This window comes from Elephantulus edwardii, unplaced genomic scaffold (genome assembly GCF_000299155.1).
Source record: "Elephantulus edwardii isolate Elephantulus edwardi_28Jun2011 unplaced genomic scaffold, EleEdw1.0 scaffold00212, whole genome shotgun sequence".
In the NCBI taxonomy this organism is placed as follows: Eukaryota; Metazoa; Chordata; class Mammalia; order Macroscelidea; family Macroscelididae; genus Elephantulus; species Elephantulus edwardii.
The window spans coordinates 1,729,506-1,756,819 of NW_006399962.1; the positions used below are offsets into that span (position 1 = coordinate 1,729,506).

Here is a 27,314-nt window from a genome sequence, read left to right on the forward strand (position 1 = left end):
GAAGGAGGCGCAATATCCTCCTGTACCAGTCAGATTTGATTTGACGGTACACGCACACAAAATTAAAAAAAAAACCAAAACAAATGGACATGGACAAGTCATTTCCCTCATCATTTGTGAAGTGGGGGGGCCTGCATCACAGGACACGGCACAATCACTGAGAGAGTGGGAAGTGAATTGGGAAAGCTCGGTCAATGGAGGCTATGAGAAGTGTCATCTCCGCTTTTGCCCTGTGATGTTGCAGTCTGAGAAGACCGCACCATGTCTCTGAGCAGTGCCTTCAGAGCTGTGGGCAACGACCCTGGGATCATCACCTGGAGAATAGAGGTGAGCAGAGAGGGCCCCAAGACTCCACCCCTTGGTTTGGAGCAGAAGGGCCTGGCGCCCAGTCTGGATCCCAAATAGTGAGAGGCAGCATCAAAGAGCCAGGTTTCCCATCTGTGGCCTCTCATGGGGACAGAAACAGGTAGATGGCAGGTGGCGGGACTGCACCTAGTGCTGCAGAGCCATGCTGCAAACAAAATAAGCGTATCCTTTATCCAGCCATCTGCTCATTGAGTGTGCTTCCAGTAAGGGCCCAGAGGGATGGGTGGGGCGGGTCAGCAGGCTTTCAGAGGCTTCAGTCAGAAAAACAGAGCGCTTCCTCCAGCTGATTTTCAGAGTCCTAAATTGCACCAGAGATTGCTCATCCTGCTGGATTCTAACCACCTGTCTTTGTGTTACAACTTCTTACCCACTAGGCCGCCAGAGCTCACTCATGGGCACACTAGTTCCTGCAGTGTGTGAGGGAAGAGAGGCTGCTGAGGTGGGCAGCTGCTCGTCCTTTCTCCTCTGGCCCACGCCCCTTTGCTTGACTGAGCTCTGAGCTGGGAACTGTCCACATGTGGGCAGCGCCACCTGCGTGACACAGGGCCCTCCTTAGAGTCCAGTCAGTTACTGTTGCATAAAACCCAGCGGTGACCCTTTCTCCAGTGTTCTTGATTGTTATTATTGTGATGTTGAGTCAGAACCGACTCATCACTGACCCTCCAGCTTTTCAGAAGCAGTAAGCATGAGAGTCTACCGTCCGTCCTTCTCCAGTGGAACGGCAGGTGGATTTGAACCACCTATGTTTGGGATTACAGCACAGATTTTTACCACTAGACCACCAGAGCTCCCAGCTAAAGGGAGTCCAATAGCTTCCCAGCCAGATAGATGCTAAGAGCTTGTAGAGATCCAGATCACTTCTGTTTCCTAAGACTCTTAGTTTATTAAAAACCTACCAGGGGCTGTAATAACAAAAATGATGGCATAGTAAGTATTTTTAAACTCAACATGCACATTTCATATATAACACACGCTAATATGGCTACTAGCCATACACATGCTAGTATGGCTAGTATGGTAACTAGCTCTGAGCCTAGTGGTAAGGAGTTTCACTGCCAACCCAAAGGCACATAATTTGAGTCCAAAAGCCACCTTGCAGGAGAAAGATGAGCATTCTCCTCTTGTGCAATTTACAGCCACTGAAAATCCTCTGGAGGGTCAGCAATAAATCGGTTCCAACTTGATGGTACATAACAAGAACAAAGTATGCTACAGATTTCTTCTCTTGGAAATGGTGAAGGAAAATAGAAATCTGAGGCTATGTGAGTAGCCTTCCCATGACAAGCCATACATACAGGTACTTCAGGGCGCTGGGCCAACTGTTCCCAAATAGAGGATGTTCAGCCTGGAGCCTCCTATCTCATAGCCCTGCCGAATCCCAGCTTGCTTTCGTGTCTTGGCCACACACTGGTCAGAGCTAGGAGACAGTGTTGGAGGCACTGCAGTCGCTGCTTAGAGTCAATGTTTCTACTTGCTAGTTTATATCCAACTCTTCTCCCTGCAAAGCCCAGAGGTGACTCACAAGGCTGCCCACAATATATCAAAATGAGGAGGAGAAGGAGGAGGAAGAAGTGAGGGGAAACCAGGACAGAGGCCCCAATGTGGACCCAAGGTGATATAAGCAGAGCTCTGCAGAAGTCTGAGGAGCGGCCAAGGGAATCCTGTGACTGACGCCAGTCTGTATTCCCAGTAGGAATGTCTCCTCAAGCTTTCCCTGAGCCTGGGCCACACAATGTGAGAGGAGAGGAGGCTGGAGGGAAGGGACAAGGGTGGGCCCAGCCTGTACACGCTTCTTACTTATCCTCTAGAAAATGGAGTTAGCACTGGTGCCCTTGAGTGCTCACGGCAGCTTCTACGAGGGGGACTGCTACGTTGTCCTCTCAGTGAGTACATCCCCACATCCTTGCCAGCTTCACTCAGTCCCTGGGCGTACAGGTGAGGGAAGGTCCCCAGGCCCCTGCCATCTGATTCGTCCTCAGTGTTGCACAGCACAAGCCTCCTGTTTGGCAATCAAAGGCCGTCCTTAGGCCAGGGCTTGTGACATCACCTTGGAGGGCAGCAGTGAGGGCCCTCAGCCTAAACCTCACCGGGCAGCCCACAAGCCCCTTTCCTCCCCGGGCTAAAAGGCCAGATCAGTTAGTTCTAGGCCTGTCTCTGGCCTTAAGTGCCCCTTCTAGTTGAGGAACAGTCTCCCACCAGGCTAATATTTGACAGGGCCACACAGGTGTACACAGCATGCATGCCAGCTGAAAAGAGAAGAGCCTGTGACTCAGAAACAAATGCAGAAAGGAATCTTGTCCTCCAACTCTGACAAGATCTCTGCTACTCCTCATTTATTTTGAAAACAAGAAGCTGTCCCCAAACGTAGGGAGGAATTTTGGCTGCAAAACCTTAAGCCCCTGTACAGAAAGGACACACTGACCGAGGTCCTGAGCCTGCCCATGGCAAGGCCCTAGGCATGTGCTGCCACTTCCCCAGGAGCAAAGGGAAGGCAAGTCAGCCCCCCGACCTGATCTCCTTGGTCCCACCCCAGACCCGAAGGGCAGGAAGTCTGCTCTCCCAGGACATCCACTACTGGATCGGGAAGGACTCCTCTCAGGATGAGCAGAGCTGTGCAGCCATCTACACCACACAGCTGGACGACTACCTGGGAGGCAGCCCCGTGCAGCACCGAGAAGTCCAGGACCACGAGTCTGACACCTTCCGTGGCTACTTCAAGCATGGCATCATGTGAGTAACTCCTTGCCACTTTCTGTTGTGTACCGTCAAGGTGGAACCAACTCCCACAGACCCTCCAGCAGGTTTTCAGAGGCAGTGAATCCTACCAGAGGAGATTGCCCATCTTTCTCCCATGAAGCAGCTAGTGGATTTGAACCACGTGCTTTTGGATTGGTAGCACAGCTCCTTACCACTAAGCCACCAAAACTCCCTAAAGACGCAGTAGTAGAGGGCAAAGATGATAATGTACCATGAACGGAGGGATTTAGTGAAGAATTTGATGTTTACACTTGAGATTTTTTTTAAGAGAGAGGACACTGGACTACCAATGCACTTGTGAATTCTAAGGCTGGGCCAGTGCCAACATCGCGTCTGCAGTCACCTGTGATGCGCCCCCGGCACAGAGCCCCTCGGAAGATCACACTCTCTTGTTGCTGACTCATAGCTGACTCTTTAGTGGGTTTTCAGAGGCTGCAAATCACACAGGAGATTGCCCACCTTTCTCCCAAAGGGCAGCTGATGGATTTGAACAGTGTGACTTTGAGTTGGCATCACAACTCCTTACCCACTAGGCCATCAGGTCACAAAGGAACCTGGAGTTACAGCCCCTTTGTTTTAGGATTGCTTTCTGCATTTCCTGAAAAAGAGTGAAAGGTGTGGAGGTGAGGGCAGAGATGGAGCTGGGGCTGGTCAGGCAGTGGGTGGGCCTTAAAGCTGTGGTGTCATTAATGAGGCTGTTGCTCTTCCTTCAGGCCTCCCACCCCCCTCAAACACTGATACTCAGACAGTTCCTAGAATAAAACACAGGTGTTTGTAACCAAGGCTCTCACCCTTCAGAACCCTTTTTCTCATCTTAAGATCTCAGCTTAGATTTCACTTCTTCAGAGATTTCCCTAAACACCCTATCAAAAAGTCAGTCACCATGTCTACTTCTGCAAAGGGAGCTGTACCTCATTTATTTGCTGTCTGTCTCCCTCATGGGCAGGAGCTGCACCTGTGTGACTCACTGCTGTCTCCCCCATACAGAGCACACAGCAGGTGTTTAATAAATAACTGAATGGATTGTCCCACAGTTACAAGAAGGGAGGTGTGGCCACCGGGATGAAGCATACAGAGACCAACACCTATGATGTGAAGCGGCTGCTGCATGTGAAGGGAAAGAGAAATATCAGGGCGACCGAGGTAAGTACTGCCCACTCTGTCCTAGCCCAGGGCCCCCCAACCGGGCACCTAAGAATTCCTCCTGGAAAATGCCTAGCCCTCATTTGCAGGTGGAGTTGAGCTGGGACAGTTTTAACCGAGGTGATGTCTTCTTGATGGACCTCGGAAAAGTCATCATCCAATGGAATGGCCCCGAGAGCAACAGCAAGGAACGCCTGAAGGTTTGGCCACTTCTAGTTTTCATGCTCTCCTCAGCCCTCAAATCTGATCTTGGGGTTTGCACTCTCGCAGATGCCCTTTCCTTCCTCCTTCCCTGCTGGCTTTCCCCTAAGATTCATAAAGGACCCTGTCTTGGAGTAGAGTGTCTTGGAGACATGCCAGGTCCATGGCGTCTCACTACCCCTGCGCTCTTCAGCATCAGAATAGCTTCTGTGTCTGGAGTCCAGTCTGCTCCTTACAAAGCAATCAGATGATAAGGGCCCAGCCCCAATGAGCTGAATGCCTCGTGGGCTCTTTTTTACAGGCTATGCTCCTGGCAAAGGATATTCGGGACAGGGAGCGAGGGGGCCGTGCTGAAATAGGAGTAATTGAGGGAGACAAGGAGGCAGCCAGCCCAGAGTTGCTGAAGGTCCTTCAGGACACCCTTGGCCGACGCTCCATTATCAAGCCTGCAATCCCTGATGAGATCATAGATCAGCAACAGAAATCAAACATCATGTTGTACCAGTAAGCAGTGAAACCTTGTGTGGCTAGAAGCTGGGGTGGGAGGAAGATGATGTCCCCTAGAAAAGCAGGCACCTTTGCTTGGCTCCCCATCTTGGGTGTAACTATCTAGCTTTCTTCTTAGTCCTTTTCCAGTGCAGCTCCAAGAAGGGGCTTGGTGTTGCTCCACTCAAGGAGGCAGCTCTCTTCTGTTATTGTTAGCAACTCCTCCTAACCTCTTAGGGAGATCTTTCCTTTGTTCTGGTTCATATACACCAGGGATTGGATAGGAATAATGCTTGTATAAGAGAAAGGGGCAAAAGTCTCTAGAGTCCAATCCGCTATTACCATCTGCAGTTCAAGTCATTCCTGTTGTAAGAAGTCAATCTTTAGAATAAACTCCACAATAAAACACAACCAGGAAATACACACACCCCTTAAATTGTCGACAAGATACTTTATAGCATAGGCGATGAAGTAAACCTCATCATTTCTCCAGTGTCTCAGACTCAGCTGGGCAGCTGGCTGTCACAGAAGTCGCCACGAGGCCTCTGGTCCAAGAATTACTGAACCATGATGTAAGTAGAACCTAGGTGGGCTGAGCTCGGGAAGCTGGGGCTAGCTTCAGAGTAAATGCCGGGAACAGCAGTAACCTCTTTTATTCCTGAATGCTTCAGGATTGCTACATCCTGGACCAAAGTGGAACCAAGATCTACGTGTGGAAAGGAAAAGGAGCCACCAAGGTTGAGAAACAGATGGCAATGTCCAAAGCCCTGGTAGGAACTCCACATGTGCAACAGTATCCAAAGATTCTGTTGCTCACACTTCGCTTGCGTTCTTTCTCAACTCTCACTGTTGTCAAGTCTGAACTAACTTATGGCTGATCACCAGCAGGTTTTCCCGAGGCTATAAAGCATATGGGAGGAGAGGAGATTGCCCGTCTTTGTCTCAGGGAGCAGCTGATGGATTCGAACCATCAGAGAAGGCACCACCCTGCGGTTAACAGCACAGCTCCCTACAGATTAGGCCACCAGAGCCCCCCACATGTGTCCAGAGAACCATTATTAGGTGCTTGAACATAGAGCTTTGTAACCCATGTAGATATGGGCTTCAGACAGATAATCCAAGCCTGGGATTAAAATCCAGATTTTGCCTTTTCCAGAGGAGTGATCTAAAGACTATTTTCATACCCATTGCCATCAAGTAAGAACCAAATCAGTGATCTAAAGACTGTTTTCATACCCATTGCCATCAAGTAAGAAGAACCAGCTCATAGCTGACTCTCTAGTGGGTTTTCAGAGTCTGTAAATTGCATGCGAGGAAACTGCACATGCTTCTTCTGAGGAGCAGCTGGTGGATTCCAGCCTTAAGCCTTTGGTTTGGGCAGCACAACTCTCTAGGCTACCAGAGTTCATTCCTTAAAACCCTCATCTCAAGTTTCCTCATTGCTAATATGGAGATAATAATATTCATCTTAGGAAGTTGTTGTGAGATTAAATAATGTTCATAAAGCATTCAGGACAATACCTGCATAATTACTCCTCAGTGTGTTTGCATCAGAACTGACTCACAGCTGACCCTTCTGCACACTGGGTATTATTGAATATCATACATCAAGGTTAATGGTTTTGTCCTCAAAGAATTTATCATAGACTTCAGGCCCACACAGCCAAACTAAACAAGATGTGCTTACAAAGCAGTGCGTAAAGTAATGGGATGCAAAGTCAGTGAGGTATGTAGGTGCCTAGAGGACAGACTAGAAGGTCTCATAAAACATCTTGTATTTATAATAATCATATCATAGCATGTTGTTGAAGAGATGCCAAAACACTCCATTCGGTCCCTAGGCAGCTGTGATTCAGAATTTGTCTGAATCCCAGAGGGGAGCAAACCTATCAGCTGATTTCATCTGGGGGGAACTCCCAAACATCCAAAGAATCTAGTGCATCCCTCAACCGACCCTCCTCTCTGGGGTTGGGGGGGGGGGTCTGCAGAGTTTCATCAAGATGAAGGGCTACCCCAGCAGCACCAACATAGAGACTGTCAACGACGGTGCCGAGTCAGCCATGTTCAAGCAGCTGTTCCAGAAATGGACAGTGAAAGACCAGACCATGGGCCTGGGGAAAACATTCAACATTGGGAAAATCGGTGAGACTGCCCCCTCCCCCCAGATCCCCTCTCACTGCTGAGAAGCTCTAGAGAGGCCAGTGTCACTGCTGCAAAATCACTTTACTTTATCCAATTGCCTTCACAACCCCTTCTCTGCAGCCAAAGTTGTCCAGAACAAGTTTGACGTGACTGTACTGCACAACAAGCCAGAGGTGGCTGCCCAGGAGAGAATGTTTGATGATGGCAGTGGGAAAGTTGAGGTAAGCCCAGTGGTTTGAATTTCTAGGCAGGCAGCTTGGGTACACTCGGTGGTTCTTGCCACAGAGAAGGGAGCAGACGGTTCTGGGTCTGCCCTGCTTTACTTCTTACCTCTGGTTCCGGGTCATGATCTCGAAGAGGCTCCCAGATCTTCAGTCCTCCCACAATTCTTCAGGAAGGTGAAAGGCAGATAGGCAAATGTGCTATCAGTAACTCACCTGGCAGGTATTCAAATCATCTCTCAGTCAGCCAGAGGCCAAGGTGTAATGGGATGCTCATGGCCAGGCCACAGGCTTGTTCTAGTTCTTGGGATTCAAATCATGCAAATGTGTTGAGCTTTACTAATGGAAAAGAAGAAACAGAGGGGGAAGGGATTCTTTGTGTGGATGTTCACACCTCACCACCTGGACTGTAAGCATGGCCCAGGTCCCTTGACGTGTCTTTCCTAACATGACCCTCTTTTCTGGGGAAATGTGTCTGCTTCCACACTCAGGTCTGGAGGATTGAAAACCTGGAGCTGGTCCCTGTAGAGCATCAGTGGTATGGCTTCTTTTACGGAGGCGACTGCTATCTGGTTCTCTATACATATAATGTGACTGGGAAGCCTCATTACATCTTGTACATCTGGCAAGTAGGTCTGGCCAGGTGCCTGGGTTGGGATCCTGAAGCCCCTCCAGCCATTTGTCTGGGGTGGAGGCAGAGGAACCCCACACTGTCACTCTGCAGGGCCGTCACGCCACCCAGGATGAGCTGGCAGCCTCAGCCTACCAGGCCGTGGAGGTGGATCAGCAGTTCGATGGGGCCCCTGTGCAGGTTCGAGTAGCCATGGGGAAGGAGCCACGCCACTTCATGACCATCTTCAAAGGGAAGCTGGTTATCTTTGAGGTGAGGGTCGCCAGGTGAAATTCTACCTTCAACAAGAAAGCTCAGAATACTTAGCCAGCAGGAACCTCCAGTAGTGGAGAGGAGCAGAGCAGGGAAACGCAGAGACACAGAGGGAGAAGAGAATCAATCTGGCACACTTCAGTGAATCCCACTTGCCTAGTCTTCACGTCCCAACCATCTAACGTTCAAGGTCTTTTGTAATCTAACAATATTACCTGTGCAAGTCATTTCTCTCAACTTCCTAATGCTCCAGACAGGTCGATCTCCTCATTAGCTCTACCTCTTCACCTCCCCAACAGAATGTGCCTTCTGCTTTCCAAATCTACACAGCCCAAGTCCCACTTCTTCCATGAACTCTTGGCTGAAGCACTACAAAGCAGTTGGTGAAAGGCACATGCTTGACACCACACAACCCTGGAGTCAAACCCAAGCCCTGTCATTTAAAAGACAGGTTACTGAGCCTCAGTTTCCCTATTTATACTGTGGATTCAGCACCACTCAACCCATTGCCAGAGTCAGAATCAACACATAGCCGACCCTCCAGTAGGTTTTCAGAGGCTGTAAATGGCACAGGAGGAGACTGTCTATATTTGTCTCACAGAGCAGCTGATAGATTCTAACTACTGTTCTTTGGGTTGGCAGTGCAACTCCTTACCACTGGGCCACCAAGGCTATCTATACTGCAAGATAATAATATCTATTTCATAGGTTATTAGGAGGAACAATCAATTGATGTTGGTAAATCACCAGTCACAGAGCCTGGGATAAAGTTCTCAGAATGAAAACTAATATTATTGGTACCATAATTCCAGCTCAGTTTGGCCTCTCCATTAGCCTCAAAACTCTTAAAGGGCAGACTGTGTCAAACAACCTTACATTCTCCACAAAGGAGCACTCACATAGTTCTCCTTAGATTTCTAGACACTGCTTTTCTTCTTTTTCTAGGGTGGGACATCCAGGAAGGGAAATGTTGAGCCCGACCCTCCCGTGAGGCTCTTCCAAATTCAGGGAAATGACAAATCTAACACCAAAGCCGTGGAAGTGCCAGCCTTTGCATCCTCGCTAAACTCCAACGATGTCTTTCTACTGCGCACCCAGGCAGAACACTACCTGTGGTATGGCAAGGTAAGAAGGCTGGGCCCTGTTCAACAATGAATGAATGGAAATCCAAAGTCTCTGTAAATTTTTACTGAAATTAATAATAAATTTAAATAAAATTTAAAAATAAAAACAATTTTTAAAAAAGGCTGGGCCCAGTGCTTGGACCAGCCCCAGGGTCCAGCCCCGTGCCCACCCCCATGTCAGCAAGGTCAAAGGTCCTAAAGAGCAGGCTGAGGCAGTCTCCACAAGAGGAGGATCTTTTAGGGAAAGGATCTTCAGAGGGGCCACCAACATTCATCACAATTAATCTTCCAGTGAGACACAAACAGCAAGAGACACACACACTTCTAAAAGGATGGCAGCTGGGTGAGTCAATCTTTCCACACCAGTTTAGTGGCTATAGCAGTACACTTAAACAAGACAAAACCAAACCACTGGAAATCATGCTTGTGTCAATTCACATTTTTATCTGCATGTGCATTTCTGAAAAACATAAATTGTTATACAATAGAGAAATGAACATGCAAAAGATGCTCAACAACATTAACCATTAGGGAAATGCAAATTCAAACCACAGAGAGGTTCTATTAAACACTGACTAGAATGGCTAAAAGAAAATTAGTATCAAGTGCTAGTAAAGATGCAGACTCAGAACACTCATCTTTTGCTAGTGGGAATGCAGAAGGATCAATCGCCTTGACAGGGTCTTTAAAAGTTAAACATATACCCCAAAATCCCACTCCTGAGTAACTTGCTCACATGAAATATATCCCTGTTTTTACACAATAACCTGTATATAAATGTTGATAGCAGCTTTATCATAGTTTCCAAAAATGAGAAACAACCCAGTTGGCCAATGGATAAACAAACAGTGGTGTATCCAAACAATGACATACTTTTACTACCCTGGGATAAGGAGGGAATAGCCACCAATACCCACAACGTGGGTGAATCTCAAATGCATTGCTAAGCAAAATAGGCCAGACTCAAAGGCTACATTATTATTGTGTGATTTCATTTACATTACTTTCTGAAAAAAGTAAAGTCATTAGTGACAGACAACAGATTAGTGGTTGCCAGAAGCTGGAATAGGAAAGAAGCACAAGGCAATTTGGGAGTGAAGAGTGAGGATATTGTCTTAAATCTTAATTGATGGTCTTGGTAGAATTTTTCAAAACTCACAGAACTGTACACTAAAAAAAGAATGAGTTTTTCTTTGTCATTGTTAGGTGTCCGCAAGTCTGCAACTCACAGTATAGTGACCCTAGGAACCACAGATCTGAGCCTTGCCCTATTCAGCACCATCCTCACCACCTTTTATATGCTGAAACCCAAGGTTACAGTCACTGAATCATTCCATCCTGTTGATGGTCTTCCTCTCTTTTTACTATCTTGTTGTTGTTAGGTGTTGTCAACTCACAGCAATCCCATGAACAACAGATCTGAACCCTGTCCTGTCCTGTGCCAACCTCTGACACACTTGAGTCCACTGCTGCAGTCACTGTGTCAGTCCATCTTGCTGGGGTCTTCCTTTCTTTTGCTGACCTTTCCTAGCATGGTGTCCAGTTTGGCAGCTGGTCCCCAACCACTCTGAGCTGTTAGTTGAACAATGTCTAATGCCACATGAAGGGATCCATCGTGTGAGGCTAACAATCTCTGCTCTCCACACCTCATTCAGGGGTCTAGCGGGGACGAGAGGGCAATGGCTAAGGAGCTGGCCGAGGTTCTCTGTGACGGCAGTGAGAACACTGTGGCCGAGGGCCAGGAGCCGGTGGAGTTCTGGGACCTGCTGGGAGGGAAAGCACCCTATGCCAATGACAAAAGGTATTCCTGCTCTTCTTGGCTCCCCCTGCCTTCCAGGCCTGAGAACTACACAAACTCTGATGCTCCTCTCATTTGGAAAAGCATGATTTCTAAGACACTTAGTTTCTAGAGCAATTAAACGGATTGTATTGCAGGCTGCAGCAGGAAACCCTAGATGTACAGCCCCGTCTCTTTGAATCTTCTAATAAGACTGGCCGGTTCATTGTCACCGAGATCACAGACTTCACCCAGGATGACCTGAACCCCGGAGACGTGATGCTCCTGGATACCTGGGATCAGGTAAGACATAATCAGAAAACTTAACACTGCTTTTGTGTAATACCCCAGCCCAGAATAAACACAAAGTTGGTGATGTCGTTACGTACAGTCGAGTCAGAACCAACTCATGGCTGACTCTTCAGCAGGTTATCAGCAGTAAGTCGCATGGGTCACCTGGGAGGAGACTGCCCATCTTTCCCCATGAAACACAGTGTAGTGCTGGACAGTTCATAGTCACACATTTGTCACCAGTGAGCAAAGGAAGAGCTCACATTTTCCCAGGGTCAGAGAGAGCAGGGTATGTTTGAAATACTCATCTTGCTCTGGGAAAATCAGCCATCCATCGTCATGCATTCTGTTCTCTTAGGCCCAACAGCAGTCTGGAGACCTAGACCATTTGTGGAGCAGCTAGAGTGAAGGGAGTTGCTCTCCACGCGGCACTGTCGTTTTGGTTTAGCCAATTCTGTGCACTCCCAGCGTGCCAGGCCTGTGCTGAGTGTGGTGTCACCAAGGTCAAGAGCCCTTGCCCACAGGATTAACCGGCAAGAGAGGGAGCCAGGGGAGCACAAACAGGAGAATTCAACATAGCTTAGGGAGAGGCTGAGAATTCCCGGAGGAAATGTCCCCGGAACAAAGGGTGAGCAGGCCTCCTTGAGGCAAAGGTGGAGAAGGCATTCCAGACAAAGGACACGGCACAAGTAAAAGCAAGGCATGGACTATTCCAGTATACAGATCACTAAGAAATATTACCGGGACGTCAATGGGGTTAAGGAGTAACTTAGAGATGAAGCTAAAGAAGTAGGTATGAGCCTTACCAACCATGACAGGAAGTTTTAAATTTATCCTGAAAACTTCACCAAAAGCACGAGAGTAATAGGGTCACATTATGCTTTAGGAAACTCACTCCAGTAACTCCAGGGGGAAGGGAGGACAGGAAGAAGATATGGGATAATACGACTGTCCACTAGGAGGCCAGTCAATCAGCTATTACCATAGTTAAGCAAGAGCTGCTGTGGGTCTGTAATAATGAGGAGGAGGGACAAAGGGATGGGGATAGAGTTGTCAAATACAAATAGAGAGTTGGCCAGCCTTGACGGCTGACTGGACTGGGAGGAGGGCTTCTAGGAGACCCTCAGGTTTCTACCTTAGTGGAATACATAGATGTCACTCACCAAGAGATCCAGGCATAATTCAAAAAGAAAAAGCATTCTTTTGGGGGTATTCTTCTTGAAATGCTTGGAGACAACTAAGCTGAAGTGTTTTGCACTACATTAAGCTGCATTCAGAACAGATAAAGATTTGGAAGAACATGGATGTATTGAAAAGTAAAATAATATTAAGCTGATTGTTCAAAAATCTTTCCACTGAGCAAACTAGGCTAGGAACATTTTCTAAAATTGCTAATTGCTGGAGGAGGAAGACATTTTTTTTTATTTTATGTGTGTGTGTGTACCATCAAATCAGATCTGACTGGCACAGGAGGAGATTGTTCCTCTTTCTCCAGCAGAGCATCTGGTGGATTTGAACCATGCACCTCTGGGATTGCAGTACACCTTCTTGCCACTAGGCCACCAGATCTCACCGAGGAAGCCATTTTGAGTATGAGCTAGTATTTAAATCCCTGGTACAAGAATATTGAAAACTATTCCATCTCTACAGGTGTTTTTGTGGATTGGGGCTGAGGCCAACGCCACAGAGAAGGAGAGAGCCCTTATCACAGCCCAGGAGTACCTGCACACCCACCCCAGTGGCCGAGACACTGACACTCCAATCCTGATCATTAAACAGGGATTTGAGCCTCCCATCTTCACAGGCTGGTTCCTGGCATGGGACCCTCACATTTGGAGTGTAAGAACATAGAGAATGGAAAAGAAAATCCTGGAGCCCAGGCAATTCAGAACTAAATAATGGCTGACTAGGAGAGGATGGAGAGGTAGCTGACATAGGGCTGAGTGAGACCTCATTTCTTCTATTCCTCTATTTGACTTTCTCATTCTCCCCCATTACAGGAGTGAGCTGGAAAAGACATACATTATCAAGGATAAGTGGTTTATACAAGTAACAGTTTATAAAGTGCATACCAACACATTATCTTTTGCTCTTTACAGAAATCCTGTGATATAGCCAGGCAAAGTGTGATGTTTCTGTTTTACAATTGAGAAAGTTAAGCCAGATAGGTTATATATCTAAAGTCACAGCCCATAATCACAAGATTTTTTTTTAACTCCTGGTCAACTATTCTTCCTCAAATCTTAAATAGAGAAATGAGGGCATTTTTTTTAATGCATGTTTTATCACTGTCCAATCCTGAATAGAACCAGAAGTGGCACATTTTCATTTTTCTCTCTGACTTGTTTTCTAGTTGCTTCATTTTCTTTCTTCAGTTTGCTCTGTGTGGGGTGGGGCTGCTCAGTTTTGTTTCAGATTTTTGTTTCTCCTGAGTGTACTGATCAGGTGTGAGATGTATCTCTCCTATAAGCAGCACATCATCTTGTGTTTTCTCTCTTGTCTCAGGCAGGAAAATCATATGAGCAATTAAAAGAAGAGCTGGGAGATGCTGCTGCTATCGTAAGAATAACTTCTGTGAGTTTATGTTAAGAATTTCATTACATTCCCCCAAAATACGTGTTGTGAATCCTAACTTCTATGCCTGTGGTTATAATCCCATATGGAAACAAGTGTTTGTTATGTTGGCTAGAGAGGACTAGTTGTAGGGTGTATCTTGAGTCAGACCTCTTTTGAGATATAAAAGAGTTCAAACTAAATAAGATGAGGGAAGACAGATGCCAGGCCCTATCAAGATCACCCAGAGAAAAGCTGAGAGAGGTAAGTACTTTCCTCCAGAGTCCAAAGAGAGCTCCCCTCTACTGCTGGTACCCTGAATTTAGACTTCTATTCACTTAAACTGTGAAAAAAGATATTTCTGTTTGTTATTCACTTGTGTTATTCTATGTTGGTGGTGGTGGTGGGTGTCACCAAGGTAGAGCCAACTCTTAGTTGACACTCCAAGTGGGTTTTCAGAGGCAGTATATTGCACTGGAAGAGATTACCCAGCCTTCTTCCCACAGAGCAGCTGATAGATTCATACTGCAAGCCTTTGCGATAGTAGCACAGCTTCTTACCATTAGGTCACCAGAGACAGGTTTGTACTTAGAGAAGTCAGTCACACAGGCATCCAGTAACAAAGAGCAATACCACAGATGCCACATAGGAAAAACCCTGTCTTGTCCCTCTTAGCTTTACTCTTAAGTCATCCATTTTGATATAAAGATTTTTTCAATCAATAGAAAAGCAGGTCTCAGAGCAAACTTCCATTTTTTTAGCCAACTTTCAGAATTGCTGTTTACAAAAACCCCTAATTTTATTCTTTACCTGCCATTCAGCAGGGATTAAATTTATTATTGATCCTTTTTTGAAATAATAAAGTTTTAACCCAAATGACATTTTTACCAGTGCAGAGAAACTTGGGCCATCTACCCCTATTTTAATAGGGAGCTCTGGTGGCCTAATGTTAAGAATTCATGCTGCAATCCTGAAGATACCCAGTTCAAATCCACCAGCTGCTCCAGGAGATAAGGATGGGCAATCTCCAGCTGTGCAGTTACTGCCTCTGAAAACCCCCTGGAGGATCGGCTATGGGTTGGTTCCACCTTGATGATACACAACCACCACTTCTATTTTAATAGTTGAGGGAAACAAAGTCTCTGCAAGTAAAAGTGTCAAGAGAAGGTATGCAATCCTAGTATGTAAATTAGATTTGTGCCAAACTGGGTATATATCTATACTGCCCAAAAAAAGTGTGGTGGTTTTTTTTTTTAAAATCCCCTAAGATTTACCTTTTGGTTGTTGTTAGGTGCCATCAAGTTGAATGACTCATAATGACCCTATGAACAACAGATCTGAGCCCTGTCCTGTCCTGTGCCATCTTCACAATGCTTGAACCACTGTTACAGTCACTATGTCAGTCCATCTGATTGAGGGTCATCCCTCTCTTAAGGAATAGCCTCTCCTAGCAACATGTATGTGAAACTAAGCATTATCATCTTTGCCTTCAAGAAGCACTCTAGTCACACATTCTCCAAGACATATCTGGCAGTCCATGGTGTATTCCATTCTCTTTTCCAACACCACAGCAATTCTCCTGTCGTCCTTATTTATTGTCCAGCTCTCAGACGCATAGCAAGTGATTGAAAAGACCGTATCTTACATATACTAAGTTAGTATTCTTGAGCAATATCCCAAAATCTGAATTTTTTTCGCTCCCAGATGATTCTAATATGCAACCAGGTTTATTATAGTCCCCTGTTCTAAAAGATGGAATGTTAAATATTATGCATATACAGAACTATATAACTAGACAAGCATTAAGGTGTTTGGGTTTTTTTTCCTCTCCTGTGCTTGTATTCTTACCTAGGACATGAGGAACACAAACCTTTCCCTGAATTCTGATGACAGGGAGCCAAAATATTACCCTATAGAAGTTCTCTTGAAAAATCAAAGTCAGGAGCTGCCAAAGGATGTGAACCCTGCCAAAAAGGAGGTGAGTGGCTGAAGGAAGTGTCTGCTGTAAGGGGAACTCTCATGATTAAAGCACCAATTTCAGTAAAGAGTCTGGGATGGGGTGGCAGCCTACAGACACCCAACACCCATCTGAGCTCTTCAGCCACCACACAGCCAGCTCCTTCTCATCATGTAAGCACAACTCCATCCTCAGGAGGCCCTCTCTAGCACTGTCTCTCTGTACTCCCCTTACACTGGCTGGCCATCTTCCTCTCTACTAAATGCTTAAGAGTACGGATCTTAAACATCTTGTTCACCATCATAGTCTCAACTGTTTTAGCACCTTTAACAGTACCTGGCAGAGTAAGCTTTCATTAAATGAATAAATTCACAATATTGTTTTTCCCCTTGAGTGACTTGATTTGAAAAGGGCATCTTATCTAACAAGCTCTTAAGTATCTGGACTACAGCCTTCTTGAAATCAGAGGAAATACCTTAATAATATTTATCTAAACACAAGATACTCCTATCATTAAATATTAGAGTTTTATTCTTCCAACAAAAACCTATCTTATCTTGCATTTGAAAATTTCTGGGCAACAGGTAAAGGTGTAAAATCATCTCTTGTCTTCAAGTGATATATAATACATAACCCATCTGTTGTTGTTCTGGCAAGATACTGGTGCCAGCTTGGACAGTGAAAGCACTGAATACATCAATTTCTTCTATGGCCAAAATGGAACTCCACAATCTGAAGCCTTCACCAATGAATAATTTAAAGCTTATACAGTTTCTGAGAAATGTTTTCTTCCTCCTTTAAGGATCAATAGTACTCCCTCTTCCTCCTTCCTCTCCCCCATGTTCCTCACCAATAGACAGGTACCATGTCTTCTCTCTGACCAGACACTTTGTTTTCCTTCTTAGAATTACCTCTCTGAACAAGACTTTGTTACTGTGTTTGGTATCACAAGAGGCCAATTTGCAGCTCTACCTGGCTGGAAACAGCTCCAAATGAAGAAAGAAAAGGGGCTTTTCTAAGACATGAAAACATATGCCTCTTGCAAGACCACAGAAGAAAGCAGATAGTGCCAATACTAGAGAGAAATGATCTACTAATTTTTGCCTAACATTCATCTATTTAATTTAGGTACAATAGGTGCGCAGATCACAGCATGTTCTCCATTTTTCTCATTCTTGCATTTCTTGGTTGTTTTGTATCTGTAATGTTAACCACTCAGTTTTTGGATGTTTGTAGCCTTCTGGTTAAAAGCCTCATTCAAAATACTAAACTGCATGAATCTGGAAAAGACAAAAGACAACTAAAATTTTAATTAGAAAATAATTCATTTAGTGCCAGGACCTAAGCTTACTTTAAGATAAGCATTTTGAAATCTATTTAACCCACAAGTCATCAGATATTTATATATACAGTGCAAAATCAAAATCCAAATGCCCAGATATGTATGTGCCACTGCATTTTTAATTTTTCAAATAAAGATACCTGGATAAGCAAATGGAGTTCTTGTCCACCTGAAGTTTTTCTGTTCTGATAATGATGTTATGTTGGGAGAAATGTGGCACTACTGGAGAATGGGGCCACCACAATTCCTTTTTTGGCAAAAGAATGTCAAAATCTGCCTTACAATTTACTACCCAGGAAACCTCAGTATTATCCTTACCCCATTAAACAAGAAAACTAATAGGCCACGTGTTATTAATTTCAGTAATGTGTGTTACTCAGAACTAGTGTGTATACCATGGCAGAGTGCCTTCAAAGCATGCCCCAAACAACAACAAATGAGCCACATTTTCCAGATAATTCTAAGTGAATCAACAATTCCAAAGGAACTCATGTGGCGGTAGCAATGCAAGTTCCCTGGGAAGTTCCAGGGTAGAAGTATAGTCTAAACATGTCAAAGTGAAAACAGAACAGTTCTATGCCACCGGAAGAGTAAACTAGGATGGGCAACTTAGAAATTTTAGGGCCACTGTGAGTGTCTGCTGAAGGGAACAGAAGCAGCATAATTACTGATTCCTGTTCTCCCAGATACTATAGCCACTTCACTAAGGCCAAGTATTATTTTCTAAAATCTCACAGGTAAAAGACACAAAAGCTAAACACAATGTTACCGTAACAAGGAAGAAAGAACGATTCTACCCTCTTTATTATAAATGTTTTTATTTAACAATTTTACCCATGGAATATATCATTGCATTATAAACTTAAAAAAAAAATCTGAGTTTGAAGACGCTTAGGAAATAACTTTGGCAATGAAGCCCTGGGCCAAAGTCTTTGAAATCTATTCAGCCTCCTCTGTCTCTTCACCTTCACCACATTCAAAGCGCACAAAGTCCACCACAGATACCCCCTGGGGCTGCACATACTGTCCCAGTGTGATTGAGGGGTCCAGCAAGTAGGGCTGGGAGAGCATCTTGGTTTCCGCCTCTCCTCCAGGCTCATCGTCTAGGGAACCAACGGTGAGAGAGGCCATGCCTACCACGTGCTGCCCAAGGCGGCGACCGAGGTCTTCGAGGTTAGCTTTCCGCTCAGATGTCTCACAGACGACCAGCGCCCCATACTTTCCCAGCACCAAGCTGCTGATCGAGGGGCTGTGCATTGCTCCATGGACATAAGAGCCAATGTAGAACCCAGACGGCACCTTCACCCATGCAGCTCGCTTAAGAGTCATGTTTTCCCCCAGGTTCCCTATAAACACGAAAAGAAAAGTCCAACACACCATCAGAATATGCCTGTAGTAGTACAAAAAATATGAACAGAAAAGGCAAAGTCTGATAGTCTTTCTGCATTTGAGTTTGCTGTAATATAGAGAGACAGCACTTCACTTTTTTTAAAAGAAAAGAGCATGTATGTCAGGTTGAGTAGCTGCAGAGTACCTCTGCTGAGCACCAGCACTGTGCCAGGCACGCTGGTGTTTAAAAAGGCAGGACCCAGTGTCAGGCAGATCCTACACACAGGTCTTAGTTTGGCCTCTTAATGTCTATATGACTTTGGCCAAGTGACTTAAAGATGTAACTGTAAATGTTGTTGTGGTTATACACTGTCTAGTCCTTACAACTCATAGTGACCTTACATACAACAGCTCTGAACCCTGTTCTATCCTGAGCCAACCTTACCATCTCTGACATACCTACTACCATTACCCCAGTCACCAAGTCTATCCATTTCATCAAGGGTCTTCCTCTCTTGCACTGTCCCTCCACCATCTCAAACATGATGCCCCTCTCCAAGGACTGGTCCCTTCTTGCAACATGCCCAAAGAATATCAGATGAAGCTTCAGAATCCTTGCCTCCAAGGAGCAGCCTAATTTCACCCTCTCCAGGATGAACCTGTTTGTTCTCCTAGCAGTCCATGGTGTACTCTTCTCCAACACCAGAGCTCAAAGGCATCAATTCTCCCTGTCATCCCTAGTCATTGTCCAGCTTTCTGATGCATAGCAAGTAATTATGAAAACCACGGCCTGGATACGGTGCAGCTTAGTCTCCAGACTGACATCAATGCTCCTGTACTAAGGAGCAGTCCCTGACAGCAGACTTTCCCAATGCAATTCATCTTTTGATTAACTAACTGCTGGTACCACGAGTGTGGATTATGAAGCCAAGCACTGAAGCTGTTAACAATCTCAATCTCTTCACTATCTATCATAATGCTGCAAATCGGCCTAGTGGTAAGAATCTTTGTTTTCTTGTTAAGCTTCAATCCATAATGAAGGCTGCAGTCCTTCACCTTCTGCAGCATGTGCTTTAGGTCCTCCTCAATTTGAGCAAGCAAAGTTGGGTCACCTGCATAACACAGGTTGTTGATGAGTCTTCCTCCAATCCTGACTCCACAATATGTAAAAGCACTTATTCTAGAACCTAGTAGCTAGTGGGTTGTGCTATCAGCTCAAAGGCAGGCAGTTGGATTACACCAACTAACTGCTCCATGGGTAAAAAGTGGGAAATCTCCCTTAAGATTTAAATTTTGGGGTGGGGGGGGAGAGTTTTAAATTTCTGAATACCCCCTGGAAGGTTCCAATTTGACAGCAATGAAAGAGAGAGAAGACACTTCTTACAGTGTCTGATAATTTGTGGGCCTTCAAATGCTGACCTTTATTATTATAATAACTACATAGAAGCTTAGTAATCTCCCAAAGTTACAAAACTAGTGAATGGTAATACTAAAATTAACGGTCAGCTTACTCCAAATCAACGAAGTCCTTTTCCCACCAAATTGCTATCCTTCCCCAATACTGTTACTAACACAGACAACTCTTGATCATTGTATCAGGAAAAAGTTCACAACTAAAAGACCCAGAAAACCTAAATAATAAAACAAACACTCATGTTATTAGATAGTATCTACTTCTCGTTTAAAAAAGGTAACATTTCCAGAACTGTTTATAAGAAAATGTAAAACCACAGAATTGTCAAAAAGAGACTACATACAACAAAGGATAGAATAAAGAAAGGGCTTTGTTTTGGCTATAATTATACCTAAAAGTCATGAAAAAGAAGTATCCAGAAACCACTCAATAATGTAATTAAACATATTAATGGATGGTAATTAATTCTATAAAACAATTATCTATGAATGATGAATGAGAAACCACCATGATTTGTAAACCATAACTCAAATAGTAAATTAAAAAAAAGAAGTGTGGTGCAACCCCTGTGGAAAGCGGTATGGCGCTTTCTCAAAAAGTTGCAAATAGAGATACCATTTGACCCCGCAATACCACGACTGGGAATATACCCAGAAGAGACCATAACTGACACCCAAGCAGATATATGCACACCCATGTTTATTGCAGCTTTGTTCACAATAGCAAGGAGTTGGAAACAACCTTAAGTGCCCATCAACAAACAAATGAATAGAGAAGCTGTGGTATATTCACACAATGGAATACTATGCTGCATTGAAAAAAAAGAACCCATGCCAATATTATTCAAAATGGGACCCTGGAGGACATTATGCTGAGTGAAGTATCTCAGTCACAAAAGGACAAATACTGCATGGTGTCACTGTTGTAAAACAAGACTGACATCGGGGCTGGGGAGAGACTGAGAAAGATGGGTTCAATAATGTATATTGTATTGAAACAGATGAGGGAGAAAACTGTTTAATAAGGGATATGTGATTAGGTACTTTTGTCATGACAGGAGACCAGAGCGAAGTCTGCATAGTAGAGTGGACCTGGGAGGGAGGGATTGTAAAACAATGAAAGAATTTTTCTTTTACTTTTCCAAGAGGGTAATGTACTGGGAGTGGAAGGGGGGCTGGGGGGGGAGAAAAGTGCAATAATGAATCAATGGGAACTAAAACAAGCTGCTACTCAAAAGTGTCTACCTTGGTGAGCTCTGGTGGCCTAGTGGCAAGAAGCTGCACTGCAATCCCAGAGGTGAGCAGTTCAAATCCACCAGATGCTCTGCTGGAGAAGGAGGGACAATCTCCTCCTGTACCAGTCAGATCCGATTTGACAGTACATATACACACAAATAATAATTTAAAAAAAAAATTTTTTTTAAAAGTGTCTACCCAGTAGTTAATTCTCAGAAATGGACCCTAAAGTACCCAGTTCGTCCAGAATTTCTTAATAAGTTGTCTGTCACACAGTGCTATCTGCTGGCTTCCCATCCATGACTCACTGAGTCATCATGACCTCATAAAAACAGAAGTAGTGCCTTGCCTGGAAACTTCATTATAGCAGTTAAATTCCCAGCAAGCTCAATCCCAGGCCTATTTTTCTGCATCAATCAAGGCCATGAAGGCAGAAAGGAAAACCCCCACTAGTCCCACTACCATAATCCAAATATGGCTCTTAGAGCCAGTGAATTTGAGGAGAACAACAGAATGCAGGATGAGATCAAGTTCCTAAACATTTTCCTGAGTTCCTTTATAAAGATGGAATGAGTTTTAATGTACTAATTCTCCTAAAGTGTACAGCAAGGTTCCCATCTGGAAGTCAAAAGGTCATCTCTTCATCTCGAGCTAAAGACATGCTTTTTCTGGCCAGCACCTAATGGCCTACATTAGATGAAAATAGTATCAGCTGCAAACAGCTAAAACATGGGAGTTGTTTGGTTTGGTTTTTTTTATACAAATCTAAAATCTTTAAAAGGATTCCAAAATGCCATTCATTTCCCCCAATACAATTAACTAGGGATTGGTAATCACTGAAAATTTTAATCATAGTACAACTAGTGCTCCTGGGACAAAAAAGGGGAAAGTAAAATTTCTAGGTATACCTTTTTTATAGTTTTAATCTTTGAGACCTTGTTCTTTTTTTTACATTCATTAAAAAATAAAGTCAACAGGATTTGGAGGAAAAACTTAAACGAACTTAAACATGTATTACTCCTTCAGCCCGGCATGAGTTCTTCAGGGCTTTCTACTCTCCCTTCCTAGCATCTAACACACAACCTGTTTCTACACTGAGACTGCCTGCTCCTTAAAGAAGGAGCTCTGCTGGCGTAGTCCATGGGAAATTACAATGTTAACCCAAAGGCCCAGCCTCTCCAGTGGCTCAAAACTAACAACAGCTCCAAGAGAAAAAGATGGGCAATCTTCTCCCATGTAATTTACAGTCTCAAAAATCCAATGGTTCTCACTCTATGACAGTGAGTTTTTGAGAACCTTATAGGTAAGAGATGTATCCTGTCTCTTTACTTTTTCAATTGCATATGCAAAAGAGATCATTCAGGAGGCTGGACTTTATAAGGAGGAATTTAGCATCAGGATTGGAAGAATACTCATCAACAACCTACATTATGCAAATGACAATGTTGCTTACAGAAACTGAGAAGGACCTGAGGCGTTTGCTGCAGAAGGACAAGTCTTCAATATGGCTGAAGCTCAATATCAAGAAGACAAAGATTCTCATCACTGGGCCAACTGGCACCATCATGATAGATGGAGATCAACTTTGTTAATTTCAGCTTGCTAAGCTCCAAAATCAACCCTCTTGGCACCAGCAAGCAGGAAATCAAAAGACGAATTGCACTGGGAAAATCTGCTGTCATGGACCTCTCCAGAGTAATAAAGAGCAATGATGTCGGTCTAGAAACCTGATCATTGCCATGGTCTTTACAACTACTTGTGATGCATCAAAGAGCTGGACAGTGACTAAGGATGACAAAAGAATTGATGCCTTTGACTGGTAGTTCCAGAAAAGAGTACTGAACATGTCAAGAGAACAAACAGGTCTTTCCAGAGAGGGTGAAACTAAGTAGCTCCTTGGAGGCAAGGATTTTGAAGCTCTCTCTCACATAGTTTGGGCATTTGTCTAAAAGGGACCAATCCTCAGAGAAGGACATCATGCTCAGAAGGGTGGAGGGACAGCACAAGAGAGGAAGACCCTGAATGGGATGAACTGACACATGATAGGGCAGAGTTCAAAGCTATCGTGCACAGGGTTGCTATGAATCACAGGCAACCTGATGGCAAATACAACACCACAGGTAAAAAGAGTCTGTAATTCTTGATCTAGATTGGAAGAACACTAAGAGGTCCAATCTTTCATTTTCAGTTTCCACAATCTTTACAAATACTTACCAATTGCTAATGCCAACTGATCTTTGAGAACGCCTTCTCTGTCAGGTACAGCTCTAAGTTCAGAGAGCTCAGAGGAATTCAGAAAGCCCTGAGGACACAAAACACACATGAATTGACTTTGCACTTTAAAGTATGACAATAATAGCAAAAAAGCCAACATTTCTCAAAAATTATTTCAGGTAAGTATAAATAGATGATATTGTCATTAAACGACATTAAAAAAAAAGTTCAGTTAAGTCCATTTTTACAGGTCTTCTACCAGTGAACCACTCCAATTCCATTCCACTTCGATCATTTAGTCTAACTCCTTAGAATGCAATTTCCTAGAAATCAGGAACATATTTTTATATTCATAAATTAAAGCTAGGCTCTGGTGGCCTAGTGGCAAGAAGCTGCATTGCAATCCCAGAGATACGCAGTTCAAATCCACCAGATGCTCTGCTGGAGAAGGAGGGGCAATCTCCTCCTGTACCAGTCAGATCCGATTTGATGGTACACACAAAAAAAAAAATAAAAGAAAATAAAATTTAAAAAAAGAAGGAAGGCAAATCTAAAATATTAAAGCTAGAAGGTTTATATAAAGTGCTGGGAATGTAAAATGATACAAACTCAATGGAGGAAAATTGGAAAATATCTAACAAATCCATATTTTATCCTACAATCTGTTTCATCATTAAGAATAACCCTGAGCAAGGAGAAGCTGTGGTATATTCACACAATGGAATACTACACTGCATTGAAAAACAAGAAACTCATGCAATATTATTCAAAATGGGTGACCCCGGAGGACATTATGCTGAGTGAAATATCTCAGTCGCAAAAGGACAAATACTGCATGGTGCCACTGCTGTAAAATGGGACTTATATCAGGGTTGGGTTAAGACTGAGAAACACTGGATAAATTGTGTATACTGCACTGAAACAGATGAGGGAGAGAATAATTTAAAAGCGATGTATGATAGGGTATTATGGTTATTACAAGAGCCCACAATTTTAAAAAAGAAAAAGAATAACCCTGAAGGTACACCGCCAACATTAATAAAAGTACTTGTTTGTTACTGCTGCTGTTAAGTGTTATCTGTCAAGTAATGTATGACTCATGGCAGCCCTAATAACAGTAAATCCAAACTTTGCCCTATCCTGTACCATCTGCCCACTGCTACAGATATTATATCAATCTATCTCATTGAAGGTCTTTTCTCCTTCACTACCCTCCTCTACCCTCCCAAGCATGATGCCCCTTTCCAAGGAACAGTATCTCCTAGCAACACATCCAAAATGTGAAATGAAGCTTCACCATCTTTGCCTCCAAAGAACACTTGGGTTGTAGTTTCTCGAAGACAATAAGAAGAATAAAAGTACTAAAGCATAAAGTTATTCATGGAGACAACAATTTTAATTGTAAAATATTGGAACCAATCTGAATGTCCAAACAAAAGATTATTTCCAAGATAGACCTGTTAAAAAGGAAAAAAAGTATTAAAAAAGAATATATACATATTGTGCCACAGATGACTATAAACCAGTGAAGCTGTTTATCTACAGGACTAAATGGGAATGGAGTATTAGGCAAAGAAGACCAAAAATCCACTGCCTTTGTGTCAATTCTGACTCACAGCAACAGGGCAGGATTACCCCACCAGGCTTCTAAGTCTGTAATCAGAATGAAAGCAGACTGTCACATTTCACTCTCTCGGAGTAGTTGCTGTTTTGAACTGCAGTTCAAATGTTAACAAAGGATAAGTCTACAAAGAGTCCTTTGGAATTGTATCAATTTGAAGTTTTTAAAAATAAAAGTTAAAAAGGGGGGAAACAACTGAAAGGGACATGAATGGCTCAGGGTTATAATTATCAGTAAAGCCAAGACTAGCATGTTTAGTCATCGACTCAGCTCATTTCTAAAAAGTCATTCCATCACTCTTTTCTATGTAATATGACTACAACTACTTAGTGCCAATAATAGATGGAGAAAAGACTGAAATAGTCAACAATTTCAACTTGGAACCACAAACAACACCATTGTTAGCAGCAGTCAAGAGATCAGGAGACGTATTGCACTGGGAAAGTCTGTAGTCAAGAACCTCTTCAAATTACTGAGAAGCAATGATGTTAGTTTAAGGACTAAGGTGTGTGTGCCTGATTCAGGCCATAATCTTTTCAGTCACTTATTACACATCTGAGAAGTGGACCTTGACCAAGGATAAAAGAAGAAGAATTGATGTCTTTAAGTAGTGGCGCTGGAGAAGAGAACAGAATGTCAAAAGAAGAAACAAATATATTTTGAACAAAGTACAGTGAAGTGCTCCTTGGAGGGTAAGGTGACAAAAGCTTTGTCTCACATACTTTGGGAATGTTACTAGGAGAGGCTATTCCCTGGGGAGGGACAGCTTGCTTGGAAAGGTAGAGGGTTGCTAAAAGAGAGAAAGACCCTCAACCAGCTGGACTGGCATAGTGATTGTCACAATGGGCTTGAGTGTGTCAAAAACTGTGAGGCTGGCACAGGATAAGACAGGGTTTAGATCTGTTGTTCATAGGGTCAATATGGGTCTGACTCAACTTGATGGCACCTAACAACAACAACAATGCAATAATAATTACATTTACCAAAGGTGTCAAGAAGATGAACAGTAGTAACAGGCAGTAATAAGCCAGTGATTATTCATTAATAGGTTCATTTTGACGATAAAACTGAACCAAAGGCAGACTGATTTAATTTCTACTTTGGTTCTTTTTTGGAAATGCTTATCAATCTCGAGTGTCTCATTAAGGAGCCCTCCAACTGTGCAGTCCACTGGGGGCTACACTGCTAACCCAAAGGTGGCAACATGGGAAGAAGATAAGCAATCTCCTCCTGGGTGATTTACAGCTTTTGAAAACCTGCTGGAGGGTCAGCTATGGCTCAGTTCTGACTGAACAGCAATGGGAGAAAGAAAAGAATAAAATCAACGTCCAATCTTTCTATTTAGACTCCTTTTCATCAAACCATCCCAGAATTCTGAACATAAAGCCTCAGATGCTTTCACTTGATTTGATTAACTCTACCTCCCTGTCTTTCCCAAATAACAAACACTACAGCTTTCAGAATGGATTACATCTAAACAATAAGAAAACATAAACCCTCACAATTTGATCAGCAAACAACAATAAAATAGACAAACCTGTTCATTTTCTTAGCAGTCCATGGTATATTCAATACTCTTCTCCAGCACCACAGCTCAAAGGCATCAATTCTCTATCTACCCTAGTCACTGTCCAGCTCTCTGATGCATAGCAAGTGACTGCAAAGACTGTGTCTCTATCAGGTGCACCTTATTCTCCAGAGTGACACCACTGCTCTTCAGTACCCTGAAGAGGTCCCTAACAGCCAACTTTCCCATCGCAATACATCTTTTCATATCCTGACTGCTGGTGCCAAGAGTGTTGACTGTGGAGCCAAGCCATATTGTCAAGTAAGGTCATTCCCCAGAGGAAGACATCACGGTTGGTAAAGTTCAAGGTCAGCAAAGAAAAGGAAGCCCTTCAACAAGATGAACTGATACAGTGGCTAGAACAATGGGCTTGATCGAGCATAGCAGCATAAAGGTAGCAAAGAACTGGGTAGTGTTTTGTTCTGTTGTACGTGCTGTGAGCACTCTGAGTTGAATCTAACAACATGACAGCACCTAACAACAATAATAAGCACCCATCAGCACTCTTTCACTCATTTAATGAAGATTTACTAAGTGCTGAGTCCAATCCTATTTCACTAGAGACGTTGTTGTTATGTGCCGTCGAGTCGTCTGCGACTCATAGCGACCCTATGCACAACAGCCCTAAACCCTGCTCTATCCTGCGACAACTGCACTGCCTCTGACACACCCATCCCAATTACCCCAGTCA

The 27,314-nt window shown here is 43.8% G+C and overlaps 2 protein-coding genes across 3 annotated transcripts in view; one reads left to right on the plus strand and one right to left on the minus strand.

Moving 5' to 3' along the window:
* Positions 1–234: 234 nt before the first annotated feature.
* Positions 235–17,391, plus strand: AVIL (advillin). Of its 2 annotated transcripts, none has more exons than XM_006897557.1 (19): positions 235–327; positions 2,175–2,249; positions 2,900–3,096; positions 4,158–4,266; positions 4,356–4,466; positions 4,769–4,971; positions 5,447–5,525; positions 5,625–5,723; positions 6,942–7,095; positions 7,216–7,316; positions 7,808–7,945; positions 8,041–8,199; positions 9,145–9,324; positions 10,979–11,124; positions 11,259–11,403; positions 13,042–13,230; positions 13,897–13,965; positions 15,797–15,922; positions 16,807–17,391. In XM_006897557.1, the coding sequence occupies exons 1-19, from the start codon at positions 262–264 to the stop codon at positions 16,918–16,920; spliced, it is 2,460 nt and encodes an 819-aa protein (XP_006897619.1). In that variant the 5' UTR covers positions 235–261; the 3' UTR covers positions 16,921–17,391. The 2 variants fall into 2 exon arrangements, with proteins under 2 accessions (XP_006897619.1, XP_006897620.1); XM_006897558.1 differs by lacking the exon at positions 235–327 and adding an exon at positions 15,084–15,100 and having other exon boundaries at positions 2,178–2,249; positions 13,897–13,969; positions 16,807–16,920.
* A 791-nt stretch (positions 17,392–18,182) lies between these two features.
* The window catches only part of TSFM (Ts translation elongation factor, mitochondrial), a 22,761-nt gene continuing 13,629 nt past the window's right edge, over positions 18,183–27,314 (minus strand). The window contains exons 4-7 of the mRNA XM_006897559.1: positions 26,317–26,333; positions 26,125–26,139; positions 23,436–23,523; positions 18,183–18,589 (exon numbers count right to left, since the gene is read on the minus strand). Of these exons, the coding sequence (XP_006897621.1) occupies positions 18,183–18,589; positions 23,436–23,523; positions 26,125–26,139; positions 26,317–26,333 (527 nt within the window). The remainder of the gene's footprint in view (positions 18,590–23,435; positions 23,524–26,124; positions 26,140–26,316; positions 26,334–27,314) is intronic.